We start from the raw sequence: 15211 nt of genomic DNA on the forward strand, positions 1-15211 counted from the left end.
CTGCAGGCCAAAAATATATATAACTTATTCACACTGATGTTTAATAAACCCTTTGGGGTTTTAAGTGTTGGAAGTGATCATGTTTTTATTATCTTTTAGTTCAAACTAAGACAGTAATAACAGCATCATTTACAGAAAGCTTTTTACCATTACATACAGTACAGACAAAACTCATTACAGAAGTGATTAGATGTGTGAAATAGTATGAGGCAAGGAGTTTGATCTCAAAACTGCTCACAATTGATTTGTTTAAATAACACAAAAAGACAAGTTCACATTTAAGATAATATCTAAAATAATGAAGTCTTTTTAAAGTAATTGTTCATACTTTATGTGTTGTATTTCATGTAATCAGATATCAGGCACTTGGAAATTTTTTTTTTTATAAAGTTATTAATGTAAAATGGCAAGTGCTATTCACTACTGAAACACATGTGGGTGGCTTCAGCACCACTGCATATTTGAATCTAAATTCAATACTCTCTCTACCTGCTGCATGTGAGACAGAATAAAAAGGTCAGTTAATGATGAAGTCTGTTTTCACACAAGAAGAGAAAAGAAAACCTTTCATTTCATAGGAATGACCTTTATAAGCGACTGAAATTTGCCAATTTAGTTTGTCACTTCGGTCCTTATCTCCTTATTTAATGCATCAGATAGCTCACAACCTCAGGGTTTCTTTGTGATACACTGTTCTAAAGAGCAATTCAGGAACAATGGTAACTAAATCATTTAGAGACCCAAACACGAATAGCACATTTACAGATACAGACAAGTGGACTACACAGATACAAATAAATGGACTACAAAAAGATCAACCTTGAAATGCCACAGAGAACATTATAGCTAAGTAAAAATAACTGTCTTTGAAAAGCTGTGTGATTGGAAAATCAAAATCCTCCTGATTGGACATTCTTGTACAAACAAAAACTCAGGATATTTAAAGAAATTAAAACTATATGAAAACAAAAATATATTTTTTCCAAAAATAAGTTCTCAACAAAAATCTCACAGGTAGAATTATATTCTACCACTCTAAAGTATATGGGAGCTACCGGTGGATGCCTAAAAACAAAGTAATAGTGAAATAACCTATAATTTTATCATTAGCATAGTATGTAGCCATGCAAGGTTGCACAGACAGAGTCAAAACTCTTGCCTAAAATCACATACGTGTACGATACAAAAGTCAGTTGGAACAGAAAAGAAAAGTTTCCAGAAAGGTTTCCGTCACGCTAACAAACGTTCTCTTTACATAGGAGAGGCCACGTCCGAGCTCAACTCCATATCCAGAGTTAAAGACTCTGAAAAGAAAAGTTAAGAGTTTCCATTAAGATACTAGTTTCGAACACAACATGTGTAAGAAAACATGTGAGAGTGTGTCGTACGTATGTATGTACGTACGTACGTACGTATGTATGTATGTGTGTGTCAGGCTCTATCACTCACCCATCTGTCCAGGGTTGGGCTCAACCTCGTTATGCATGAGGGAGTCCAGGGTCCGTGGGGACATGGGAAACAGGTCGCTGGTGTTTCCTGAGTTGGTGCTGTAACAGAGCACAGCGTGGGGAGACGGTAAGAAAGAGACACCTTTCCTGACACACACACACACACAATGGAACACATGCTTTCAAGGAGAAGTCTATGTCTACACGCACACGCACACACACACACACAGACCCATGCTTACCACGACTGAAAGTAATGGTGAGCATGTCAACAACAGTTATGACCATGGCATGTGGTAAAGTGGAGATGCTGGACATGGACTTGTGTTGATTTGGCAGTGCTATATTATTATATAATAATTATATTATTATATATATAGTGTTAGAGTATATAACATTCATTGTGATGTGTTGCTTACATTTACATTTAGTCATTTAGCAGACGCTCTTATCCAGAGCGACTAAGAGTAAGTACAGGGACATTCCCCCGAGGCAAGTAGGGTGAAGTGCCTTGCCCAAGGACACAACGTCAGTTTGCATGAACGGGAATCGAACTGGCAACCTTCGGATTACTAGCCCGATTCCCTCACCGCTCAGCCACCTGACTCTTGTGTGCTTTATTATTGCTTGTGTGTGAGTATGTCAAAGTACAGTGGGATATGGAGGGTAGTGGATGCGAATGGCTGAAGAGAGAAACAGGTGTGAAAGAGAAGGAAGAGTAGTGACGAGTGAACAGATGAAGCTACACTTCTCGAAGGCAGAACTGGGTGCACATATGACTAACAGGTTAGTGTTAATATAATTGAGTGCAAAACACAATCCCACAGGGATTCAACCAGGGATAAGAGATAAGAGATCTACTCCAAACGGAAATCCAATCACACATACGCCAATTAAGCAAAGGATGCGTCACTGTCAAGATTGTATGAATCTCCTCAAATGCTCCCAGGTTGGCAGCACAAAGACAGATATGACACTGTAGTTAACAAGCTGTCATCATGGATCACTACAAGTGTTGCTAATAGACAACAGGAGTGACAGCGGAGACAACTATGTGATCTACAGTCGATTTGGTATTTGTCTTCTTGAACTATTGTATGTCACTTGTGTGTTACTTACACTACTTGTGTACAGCCTGTTTAACCGGCAAATTTACATTTAGTCATTTAGCAGACGCTCTTATCCAGAGCAACTTACAGTAAGTACAGGGACATTCCCCCGAGGCAAGTAGGGTGAAGTGCCTTGCCCAAGGACACAACGTCATTTTGGCACGGCCAGGAATCGAACCAGCGACCTTCTGATTACTAGCCCGATTCTCTAACTGCTCAGCCACCTGACTCCCTGTGGCTCAGCCACCTGACTCCCTTGATTCATCCCCAAGGGGATGAATCAAGTACCTATCCATCGGTCAATGTATCAATCTATCTAGATGTGATTGGAAGAGAGAGCCTCCCAGACCCAGAAACCCAAGACGACTGGATGAACCCGAGGTTAGAACCGAGGAGACGGAGGTGAGTGGGGAACAGCACAGGAAGGGGAGGGGTTTTAGGTGAGCAGTGAAGGGGAGGGGGGGGGCTATCTCCCCTGAACAAGGACAAACAAAGGAACACGACGCCCTAGAGATCATGCCACCTCCCTCTGCGCCTACCCAGGGAATCCGCTTGCAAGCAGATCGCTGTCCGGAAAGTCCAAGAACACGGAGGGACACCTACGGAGACAGGTCATGTTCTCACTGAGCATAAAAAAAAATCTCCAAAAATAAGAAATTAAAACTATATGAAAACAAACCAAAAAAAAATCTCCAAAATAAGAAATTAAAACTATATGAAAACAAACAAAAAAAAAAAATCTCCAAAAATAAGAAATTAAAACTATATGAAAACAAACAAACCAAAAAAAAAATCTCCAAAAATAAGAAATTAAAACTATATGAAAACAAACAAACAAACATCTCCAAAAATAAGAAATTAAAACTATATGAAAACAAACAAACAAAAAAAAAAAATCTCCAAAAATAAGAAATTAAAACTATATGAAAACAAACAAACAAACAAAAAAAATCTCCAAAAATAAGATCTCAACAAAAATCTCACAGGTAGAATTATATTCTACTACTCTAAAGTATATGGGGGCTACCGGTGGATGCCTAAAAACACAGTAATGGTGAAAGCACTTCCATGGACCAGCCTGCACAGAGCCCCGTGGAGCCGCAGGGCCCGGCTCAGCTGAGCAGGTCACTTTCCAAAGGCCCAACACCACCATCACCACCCCTCCATCTTCCTTCTCCCTCTGTTCTCACTGAGGAACTGAAATTCTACTCCTGCTAAACAATCCTCGAGGCTGTATGGACCATCTGGCTACTCCTGCTTGTCCGCTCTCCTGGGGCTAACAGTCCTCCAGAGCACAGAACGCTCTGGGCCCCACCCATCTCCAAGCCCCCCCCCCCCAACCACTACAAAGAAGTTGTGGAGGACATTCAGAGATTTGGGATGAATGGAGAATTTACACAGAAATACAATACTGCTTTGTCTAAATATCTTCTTGAGGACATATCTAAAAGATCTCCAGATGAAATTACAGTGACCTGACTGAAGGCCACTGAGTAACATTAGAAGGCATGACAGCCAAGCAGGCATTTACTCCCAACAGATACTTACGGGGTCACGCAGATGAACTTTGTCTTCAAGTATGGCTGGGTGACTGTTTGGAGAAAGAGAGAAAAGTGTTTGGAAAGAAGTTCACTCCTATGGTAAGACATTTTCATATTTAAACATATCATTGTGTCCTTCTCCATCTAAGTACCATTCCCATCATAAAAGGGAAGACTCACCAGGGTCTCCGTTGTCAGACTCGGGTGTGGCCTCAGAGCGGCAGTACTTCCCGAACGCCTCCTCCTTGGGGATCTCGGGGAACAGGTACACCAGCGGAGACACCAGGATGTTGGTGGCATCCATGATCTTGTAGCCCATGATGATCTCGGCGAAGGACATGCTGTTGAGCTGTTGCTTGGTATACGGCTCCACCGATTGGATTTGGGTCTTCCCTACACACACACACACGTCAGGAAAGCCCCAACAGCCTTACCGAACGAGCCGACAGAGGAGGGGGTGTCCTCACCGCTGATGTCCTTCTCCACCCAGGTGAAGGTGATGCCTCCCTCTTTGCTGCTCTCACTGAAGCGCAGCAGGAAGGTTCCAGGAGGTTTGGGGCTCAAGATGGCCCTCTCCCTCTCCTTACTGATGAAGCCCAAGATGTACCTGGTGGAGAGAAATAGACAGACAAAGGGTCCGAAAGAGAGAGGGGGGGTTATGTGTCTGTTATGCATGCTGTTCCAGGTTAAGGGATACTGACCTCAGGGAAGTTTGCCGTTATTGGGTCTCTCCCTCTCCCCCTCCCCATTACTGCATCACCCTCTGTGTCATGAACTTTTTAAACTTGGATCCTAACCAGCGTTTCCAGTAAGCCATGGTGCAAATAAGATAGAAGGGGGAACACAGCCAGAAACTCTCACCCTTCATTCCACAAAGCCAGGATGAACTTCTTCACCAGGTCTATTATGTTGTCCAGCCACACCCAGAAGGAGAAGCCTTTCCCAGCCATGTTTTCCTGAGGGAGAAAAACAAAAACAATTTACAGAATAAGCCAGGTTCATGTCAGTTCGTCTGACTCGTTTCCAGTTGATTCGGTTCCATAAAGCCAGTTCAATTTAGTTCAAGTTACTATGGCAATAGTCTGTGTTGTTACTTAGCCAGACGTTCCTGTAACGCTGACCAGACGAAGAAGAAATGATTTACCACAGACTTTCTGGCGTTATGCTATATTTTACTTTATTAACCACTATCAATCAAAAATGAACATTTATAGAAAATCTACATAAATAAATAAAACATTTACTAGCCTACAAATTAATCATATGGTAGTTTGTGGTAAAATGTCTTGATCTAAATTACCCCAATATAATGATCATAGCTACATAAACTAATAATGTATCGATTCATAGTATTTATTTAAAACAATGTCAAAAAAGTCAACATTGATGTGTTTAGTGAGTATGTTTTTTTTCATCAACGAAATAAAGGTCTAATAAAGGATCTCAACCTACGTATCTTTCATGTCAATCACGGCTTGTCAATTTATTTGAATGAGGTGGTGGATGATGGAGCTGTCACAGTATGTGCTTCAAAGAGAACTCATTTTCAGGAAGAAGTCACATGAACATTGATTTTTGTGGATCGAAATGATCCACATTCCACCTTTTAAGGAGTGAGTTATTTTTCCAAAACGGAAGCTAGCTAGTTTTAGTTAGCTTCCGTTACCTAGCAACCTAGCATAATACTCGTAGCAATGCTACTACCTGCTAGTGTTACTTGTTAGCCTCCTAATTGTAAATTTTGAAGCCATACTATAGCGTTTGTCATATAGTTTTTGTCTATCGGAAAATAGTCGGTTGGAATGTTCAGAATCACATATGTGACGCTACTCCTTAACGGGTTAATTAAGAATAGTGTGCACCCACAATAATCTTGACGACTTGAACCTGGCACGAATTAGGTCGGATTGAGAACCTAGAATGGGTCTATGTGGAACTGCTTCAGCCCCGATTGATTGGTTAGGTTAATTCGGGACTTTAGTTTCGGGACTTCAATCCCAGCTCTATTTGAGCGGGCTTTAAGGAGCAAGCCACAGGAGTACACAATGGAGAACAGAGAACTTGTTAGGGTGAAGACCTACTTTACAGAACTTGGCCCAAGTGATCTGGCATCCGGAGTAGTTCACACAAGGCCCTGAATCAGAGACAATGCACACAACAACCACAGACAAGTTAACGTGACGACACACACAGTCAGTACCGGTTTGGAGGCTGATATTTGTCACAGCTAGACAGGGTGGACAGGGAGGGTTCTCTGGCCTCACCCAGCAGTTTCTCAGCCAGGGTGGTGAGCTGCTCGATGGTCAGGCCTCTCTTGGTGGTGGAGGAGAACTGCCAGCTCAGCACCTCGGCCACCTGGTCCCACGTACCGACCGGGGGCTTGGTGAAGAAGTTCACATTCTACGGGACAGGAGACAAACGTTCATGCTAATCTCACATCTGGCATTGAGGTGACTGAAGGAGTCAGGTGGCTGAGCGGTGAGGGAATCGGGCTAGTAATCCGAAGGTTGCCAGTTCGATTCCCGGTCATGCCAACTGACGTTGTGTCCTTGGGCAAGGCACTTCACCCTACTTGCCTCGGGGGAATGTCCCTGTACTTACTGTAAGTCGCTCTGGATAAGAGCGTCTGCTAAATGACTAAATGTAAATGAAGGAGGAAGGGTGGTTGTCCCAGAGGGAGCTGTGCTACCTTTGGGTGGTTGGTGAGCATGTTGTACCACAAGATGGAGGCCCAGGCATTGGGCATCTGGCAGATGTTGGAGATGACCACCACCGGTAGGGAATGGGTCTACGACACGAGAGACAGGCACATCAGGATTAGTCAGGTGCACAATAATCCCCCTTCCCCACACACACACACACACACACACAAGACTGACATTCAAATGTTTTCACAGATGTGAAGCAGAAAAAAACGACAGTGACATGTTACAACTACCAACTGTTTACTCTCTTCTTGAGCGAGAACAAGCCAGTGTCCCTGCCAAGCCTCATGTGAACGCCCCATAACCCGTTTGTCATCTCCAGTGTGATAAAGACCATGACTAATCGGTTTTCACCGTGCTGTGTTTGTGCTGCCAGCACAGTGTTCAAATCAACACACTAGTACTGTCCTCAAGGACTTGACCACCTCTGTTCTTCCTGTGCCACAGCAGGTGGGTGGGAGCACAGCCACAATGGAACTGCTCAGGGAAGGGGGGGCTGGATGTGTGGCACATAGCTGATTATCAAGAAGTCATCTCTGGGCATGCTCCACGGGCTGGGAGGTGGAGAGGGGAGCGTATGGGACGGCTGGGTGAGAGGACCGGGAACAGCAGGTAGTGGAGCTCCCCGTTAATCTCTCGTTAAGATGCTGAAGAACGAGCCGCTTCACTGGAAGCCGTGGGCAGCATGGCGAGTGTCGAATCACTGTCATCCATCGGCTCGCTGTGCGCGCGGCAAAGTAACAGCTCATCAACGCTGTGCAGTTCTCCGAACTGATTGCGTTTTCCGCATGCAGAAGTGGGGAAGTACGACGCGCGCTACGCTCGACGTCTCTTCAGTAGACGCCCGGTGACGCAGAGTAGCCGGCTGTCGCCAATCAAGGCTCTCACCTCCAGGTCGATCTTCAGGCCCTGATGGTAGACCTCCGTCTCGAAGGTGATGAGGTGGAGCTCCTCGGTGACGATCAGGGAGGCCTGTGGAGGACAACACAGCTCAGACGGCCACGCAGACAGGACCCTCGCCGCTAGTTAGGAGACACCTAACACCGCACACGTTTCCCCCCCCCCCCCTTTCAGTGATTCAGCCTGCATGGTGAGCTGTGTGGAGGTGGTAGTGTGGTGCGAAGGGGCTCCTCACGTCACTGTTGGTCCGGCCTCCGTTACCACACCTCTGCTCCCTCAGGGTCTGGAGGACACGGGGGGGGGGGGGGGGGGGGGGGGGGTATTGATCATGAACAGTTCCAGAAGGACAGGGTGCATGTAAATGTACGGGATGTGGAACTAGGGCCCAGACTCTGTCCCTCACCAGGTGTTTGAACTCTGCCGACAGGCTGCCGTTGTTGGACTCTTCCATGTTCATGACCTTGGTGTTGGTGCCCAGGATGTTGAACTTTCTCGACCTACGGTGACCACGCGGTGGAGAAAATCAATCAAAGCATTTCTGTGCCTTTACAATAAAAGTCTGATTAGAGGCTTATAAATCTGAAACAGAGTTTCTGATGCAGCTGACAATCACTTACCCTCGAATAGCAGCCACGTCACCAGACTCCCTATAATCAAAGACAGACATTTAATGAGCTTCTACAGAACAACATTGTGTATGTATATAGCAGGGGCGTAGCCAGAAAAATATTTTTGGGTAGGCCTAGAAAAATATGGATAGGCATCTTTTCAGTTTTTCTTTTTACTTATTTACTTTGCGATGTGCACCCGGTGCATACTTTTTGGGAGATATTTTCGTTTTCTGGGCAGGCCTTAGAACAAATTGGGGGGCTACACCCCTGGTATATCGTATATTTTAGCTTTCTGGATGATCAAGACAGAGGTACAGCTAGCTGTTTGGAAAACATACTTGTCAATACACACTTTTATCTTCAACTGGTAATTCAACTCAGGGAACTTCACAAGTAATCTGAAAGAGGAGATAACAGTTTTAATACAGGTGCATAGCAACACGATAGTTCATGTGATAAGATAGAAATGAAAACGACATATGAAGCAGCTCATTTCTCACCTGACTTTGTTGGTGAACTGCACGCCTGTCTTGATGACCAGTGGTCGGTCTGGGTGCATGGGCATACAAGGCTGTCTCTCCACCACAAAAGCACTGCAAAAGCCAGATCACATCCATGAAAGGTTTATAACAACATCACACTATTTCATTCTTTTTTTTTAATTATTAAATCCATCTCTGGAAATGTATCTATTTAAGCCCTGATATTGCAGAGTAGTCCAGGCCCACACCTCTTCATGAGGTTCCTAAACAGGTCAACAATCTTCTCCTCCAGAACGGGCCTGTGCTGGATGATGGGGTCCCCCTTGTAGGAGACCTTCTGCTGCAACTCCTCCAGCTTCTTGATCTGCTGGCGGATCTGGAGCTGGGACTCTGCCAGGGATGTGATCCTGAGCGCAGAGAGAAACAGGAAATCATATTTACAGTGCAATGTGTCACCTATATAGTGGGGTCAGGTGGCTGAGCAGTAAGGGAATCGGGCTAGTAATCAGAAGGTTACTGGTTCGATTCCCGGCCGTGAAAATGACGTTGTGTCCTTGGGCAAGGCACTTCACCCTACTTGCCTCGGGGGGAATGTCCCTGTACTTACTGTAAGTCGCTCTGAATAAGAGCGTCTGCTAAATGACTAAATGTAATGTAAATGTCTATATCGCCAACGTGTTCTCCTTATGTGCATCTTGGTACACCACCACAGGAGCTAAAGGGGGGTGGGGGATGCTGTGAGGAAGAGGGGGGACTGGGGGAGGTTACCATGTCTCCAGGCGGTCCAGGCAGATGTTAGGTGGTCCTCCGATGCAGGCGATCTGCTGCCTCCTCTTCCAGTCGGCCAGCTCCTCGTCCGTCAGGTTCTTCTGCACAAAGTCCATGGCCGACAGCAGCCCTCCCATCTCTGTCACGATTTGCTGAAAACGTGAGGCAGACGGAAGCGTGTCAGTCAAGCCTGCGCTGAGCCTGCCCTACGGAGGCTCTGTGAGGAGGTCCAGGGGGCATACCCTCCGGAGCTGGTCCAGGGCGCTGAGCATCTGCTCCAGCTGAGCCATCTTCTGCCTGGTGGCTGCGGCCTGGCTGTTCCCATTCAGGTCCTGGGACAACTCTGAACACAACGACAACAGGAAGTAGTAAAGAGGTATGCCCCTAACTTTAACCGAGGAGTTTGAATGAAATGATGATAATAACGTAATACTGAATTCATCTAGCTTTCATCCAAAGCAATGTAGAGTTGGGAAACCCGTGACCTATTGATCTGCAGTCAAAAGGCTGTAACCCTGAGCTTTAGACTTGTTATCCTCTGCATGAGAGATCCTGACAGGGAGTTGAAGGGAGTAGATGGAGAGGCACACTGAAAACACACATCACTTGAACGGGAGACAGTAGAGGAGGAAACATGGTCAGGTGGGCCTTACCCCCTTGACTCTTCAGGGTCTTGTAATTGAAGTCAAAATCGTCCTGCAGGTTCTCCAGCATCTTCATCTTCTGCTCCATATCCTGAGGACGAGAGTCAGATGCCAAGAGTCAGATGTGTTGTGTGACGATCCTCTCCAAGAGACCCTCCACCATCCCTCCACCTCCCCCCCCCTTCCAGACAAGACGAGGGGGCCCCGCAGGTGTCTCACCTGCACCCTCTTCCTGATGTCCTGCAGGTTGTGCTCCAGGATCTGCTGCTTCTCAGTCACCACTATCCCAGACGGGTGGGCTGCCGTGCCGTCCTGCACAGAGAACACAGGCTCGTCAACAACCCACCCCAAAAAAACGTATTGGACACAAGAGGTGGGGGAAAAAATCGATTCACATTTGAATCGCGATTCAGTCTTCTAGCGATTCACAAATATCAAAAAACTATATATTTTTTTAAAGAAAAAATATTTTTGGGATTTAAAAAAATCGCAAATTGAATGAAAATCGAATTGTGAGGTACCAAAAGATTCCCACCCCGAGGCTCCGGTACCTGAGCGGCCGTGGTAGCGGTCTGGAGCAGTCTCTGTTCCTCCCACAGGCAGCGGGCCACGATGCGCGCGATCTCCATGGGCTTCTCCAGGTACTTGCTCTGCAGGTGCTGCTTGATGCGTCGCAGGTTGTGCTGGTAGAGAACGTTGTTCTCCTGCAGGAAGCGGCTGTACTGCTGGTCGATCTCGCCCAGGAGGTTGTGGAACACCAGGGTGGCGTGAGACTCCTTGTTTGCGGCGTAAGCCCTGCGGAATGGAGGGAATGCTGCCAAATGACTACTCGCACTTCAATTTGGTTACGGGAACACTTGGCTATTCATCGATGCTGTATCCAGATGCAATATAAACAAAGTACAAAGATAAGGTGATATTCTGATATCAATATTTTTTTTAAATCGAACTGAAATTATATGAGGAACAAGGATAAGATGAAAGTCCCTTATGCTGACATCCAGTCGTGAACTATTTTTGTCTTGGCTCATTTAAATTAGCCAGCAATAAAGCAAGACCCAGATGATACACATGGTGATATCTTATCTACAGTCCAAACACACTGAGTTTTATCTAACTAACAGCTAAGCCATAATTCAGTTGTTCTTGTACATTTGGTCTGATTTTCAAACCAAAAATCCACTGGTGCCAAACCCAGACAAAGTGTCATTATTCTGTAATCCCCCAAAAAAGAGCCCGAGACCAGGATATCCAGGGCAAGCTGTAAAGCTGTCCCTACTTTACAAAGAAAACCCATCTCCATCTGAACAGCTCTCCTACGGTACCCACCAGTCCTGGCTCTCGATCCAGGGGGCGAGGAACTGCCTGAGCTCCATGGGGAAGCTGTCGCTGTAGAGGTGGTACAGCTGCTCCAGGTACCTGGTCTCCAGCTGCTGTAACTGGTTCCACTGGGCCATCCCGAGGGCTGCTCCTCAAACCTACAGAGCAGACACACAAGGGGCGGCTGTGGCTCAGGGGGTAGAGAGGGTTGTCTGTTAATCGCAAGGTTGGCGGTTCGATCCCCGACTCCTCCTAGGTCATGTGCCGAAGTATCCTTGAGCAAGACTCTGAACCCCAAGTTGCTCCCGATGGGCAGGCCGGCACCTTGCATGGTAGCTCGCTGCCGTCGGTATGCGTGATTGAGAGTATGAATAGGTGAATGAGAGGCAAACATTGTAAAGCGCTTTGAGTGCCGCTAAGGTAGAAAAGCACTATATAAATGCAGTCCATTTACCATTTACAAGGGGCCCACGTGAAGAGAGGTCGTGGAAATAAGACACCGATGGGGCCGTCCTGAAAAAGGTCAATAGCTCTTGAAAGCCACCAGGACACACATGGCTGCTCCATGTCTTGGTCTCTATGCTACTGTGCTGTATGCCTCTGGCCACTGTGCCTTGTTGATAATGGCAGGGCAGGTTTCGTACATTAAAGAAAAACAGAAACGCGGTCTGCTCAAGCAGGAAACCACAGAAACCAGAAAGAAACAAGATAGAAAGTCTGCCAGCACATCACTTTTTCTAACAAGCACAGATCAGCATACAATGTAACAGGAGACACGGCCCTCATCTTCATTCTTTTCAAGTTAACTAGGCCAAGCTATTGTCCACTTACTTGCTAACCTGTTATAAGCCCAGGAAATGAACCTCAAGCACCTTATTCATTTATCTTTGGGTTTGAAACAACTGTTAGCATCTGGTATCCCTCTCATCTTTCTAATGGACAGAACAAACTGTTCTCTAACCAGCTGTAGCTAGGCTGCAGTTCCCACAATAACCAGCACAATCAACCCTTCTATCAACCTTCAAAATAACCATATGGGTGAAACCTAAACAATATACTAAATCGGTTGATGTTGAGGAGCTTGCAAACTTATTCAAAATGGAGGCAAAATGTTATCAATGAGACTAAGAAAATGTACAGCTCAATATTCCTGTTTCCTGCTCAATATTATTGATCGAGAAGTGAGGGGAAATAGAAAGGAGAGGGCTGTTCATTTTCCTTTAAGGTTAAAAGTCACCTATGTGACTGTTATAAAAGGAAACATAAAAAATGTTTACATTAAATCAGCCTAACAATTTCTGTTTTCCTCGTCAGATTTCATGACTAACAGGACAGGCAAAGCTATAATGCTGTTCCTACTTTCCAAAGGCACTCGTCTTTACTTAAATTGACCTGACACCAAGATTAAAAAAACAGAAACAGTCATGTTTGAGTCTGAAACAGTCTGAAAACTCCCGCATCCGTACTGCTGTTCAAGAGTGGGTAGGGAGTAGACAGGGGCAGCCCCTCAGAAATCTATGTGTCACTATCTAACAATGACACTATTACTGTTCATGTGCACCATAGACAGAGAAATGATGTGAACTTCTATGAAAAAACACAAAAAAAGTTTTCAATGCAGCTGCCTTCTTCTTCTTGTGTTACCATCGGAGATGATAAGACAATGTCCCATCATTTTCTATCGCAAATCCCCGACAATGTTGGCGTACTGTCGGTTTGGGTTTGGAGGAAAACCCTCGCGAGATAGGACCGGGGGAGGGTTTATACGCTGACATCCAGCTGGTTGGTGTGTGTCTTTCATGGGATAAATGCACAGAAACAGCCTTTGTCTCAGCCGAGATGCTTAACTTCTTGGTAGTCCTCTAGAAGAGTGGGGAGGAATGAGCAGCGAGGCGACAGGCACAGAGACACAGAACACTACTGAACTGACTACTGAACTGACTACTGAACTGACTACTGAACTGACTACTGAACTGACTACTGAACTGACTACTGAACTGACTACTGAACTGACTACTTGGCTCCTCTGTGCGTTTTGCTTCCGTAGCAGAAAAACACGTCCGATGGGGTTGTCACATTGCCCGGGACACTGGCTTTCAATCACCATTGCACAAGTTATGTTCTGGTCAGCCGTTTAAAAAATTCCATGAATGGGTTGAACCAATACAATAGAATGACTGACAGTATGAGGAAGTTAGTGAATACAGTTTACATTGCCAGTAATTTCTCTACTATGTATTTCCTTAACATGAGTGATGTAACACAGCCACCAATCTATGGCCACTCCCTCCATGTACCACTCTAAGTAAACACAAGCATCAACTACAATATACAGGTGACAGTTGTCCATCTGATGACTGTCTATCTATAATGATTGACCCCTTGGATAAATAGTTACACGTGATGCAGTGAGGCTATACATCTAATTCCGTGGAACTAGACAGCATGTTCTTAGAGAGAGAAAGAGGGGCTGTCTTCGCGTGTGTGACATTGGGACCCTGTTATTGAATACGGGCGTTCATGTGCAATGCATTATAATATGCCCAACCGATGCACACTTGAATGACAGGTTCCAGGTATAGATGATCTCTCAAGTTTAATCAGCGGATGATGACGCTTTCCTTGAAGCAAATTAATTGATCTTGGTTTCAAACGTATGTGGACAGAACGGCAGACGATAAACGATCTGACAGAGCAAGTTAGCACACAAAAAATATTACATAGCTGTAAGCTAAAAAGGTGTGCTTTACTAAACAGACGCTCAATAAAACTTTTGCCTAGCTAATGTAGTTATGTAACAGAACGACGTAGTAATAGAGGTCTGGAGGGATTCCCCGCACCACGCTGATACTTAATTCTATGTGCACAGTCAATACAAAAACTGTGTAGCGTCCCAATGTAATCACATCCATGATTTGACAACTGTATTGCATCATCAACCTTACCAATAAATGTAGTCTACGCGACATGAGCTTCCTTCACACTTACTTGAATTATCCTTTGAAAAGTCAGCCCAGTTTCAGCTGATAACGAAATTATACACTTCCGGTGCCTCTTGGAAACTTGAATCTTCTGGCTTTGAAATTTAAACGTTACTCGGCCAGTAAGAACGAAAACGGTAGCTGTTTTCAATTTCTTTAAACACGTACAATACTTCTGTAGGCTACTCAGACCTTTCCCACCCTCGACAGCCCAGAAATGCCACTAAACAATTGATTGACATGAAAAGGCTGCAATAGAAGACTCCAAAATACTTTCATCCAACCAGTGTAAAATATATTGTTTAGAGGCGGGATTAAAGACTAAAGGGAGGTTGCGCTCAATCGTGTTTACTGCCCTCGCAATGCAGGCTGTTCCTGTGAAGCCAAACTCCCTCCGCTAGCGCGCATGTTGGCGACTACAAGTATAACCTTACAGCGGGAGGAAGTGTATTCTTCGCAACAGCCGGTCTGGAAGTCATCTGAATTACTGGCAGTGTGTACGTCATCACAGGTTTAATACGACTAAACGTGAGCAGCATTGATGTATTCACATCAGTACAGCAGCGTTGTACTGACAAGTTCCTGATATTTTTGCGACTAATGTGTCTGGTGCATAATAAACAACATTAGGAGATAGGGCCACATTTTGCTTGGATGGAAACACAATGAACGTATTGCCCTTGTAGACACTACCGTACTCGC

General features: G+C 45.1%; 1 protein-coding gene across 3 annotated transcripts; it reads right to left on the minus strand.

The window, feature by feature from the left end:
* Positions 1-58: 58 nt before the first annotated feature.
* Positions 59-14736, minus strand: stat3 (signal transducer and activator of transcription 3 (acute-phase response factor)). 3 transcript variants are annotated; one of them, XM_062446078.1, is made up of 24 exons: positions 14517-14736; positions 11538-11686; positions 10760-11003; positions 10428-10520; positions 10218-10299; positions 9807-9907; positions 9565-9716; positions 9045-9203; positions 8815-8907; positions 8653-8712; positions 8321-8350; positions 8107-8200; positions 7939-7986; positions 7692-7775; positions 6788-6886; positions 6363-6498; positions 6180-6232; positions 4960-5054; positions 4566-4705; positions 4279-4491; positions 4106-4148; positions 3097-3156; positions 1450-1547; positions 59-1304 (listed from the first exon to the last, which is right to left on the minus strand). In XM_062446078.1, the coding sequence occupies exons 2-24, from the start codon at positions 11663-11665 to the stop codon at positions 1252-1254; spliced, it is 2358 nt and encodes a 785-aa protein (XP_062302062.1). In that variant the 5' UTR covers positions 11666-11686; positions 14517-14736; the 3' UTR covers positions 59-1251. The 3 variants fall into 3 exon arrangements, with proteins under 3 accessions (XP_062302062.1, XP_062302055.1, XP_062302070.1); XM_062446071.1 differs by having other exon boundaries at positions 3097-3180; XM_062446086.1 differs by lacking the exon at positions 3097-3156.
* Between the last annotated feature and the right edge of the window lie 475 nt (positions 14737-15211).

This window comes from Osmerus eperlanus, chromosome 2 (genome assembly GCF_963692335.1).
Source record: "Osmerus eperlanus chromosome 2, fOsmEpe2.1, whole genome shotgun sequence".
In the NCBI taxonomy this organism is placed as follows: Eukaryota; Metazoa; Chordata; class Actinopteri; order Osmeriformes; family Osmeridae; genus Osmerus; species Osmerus eperlanus.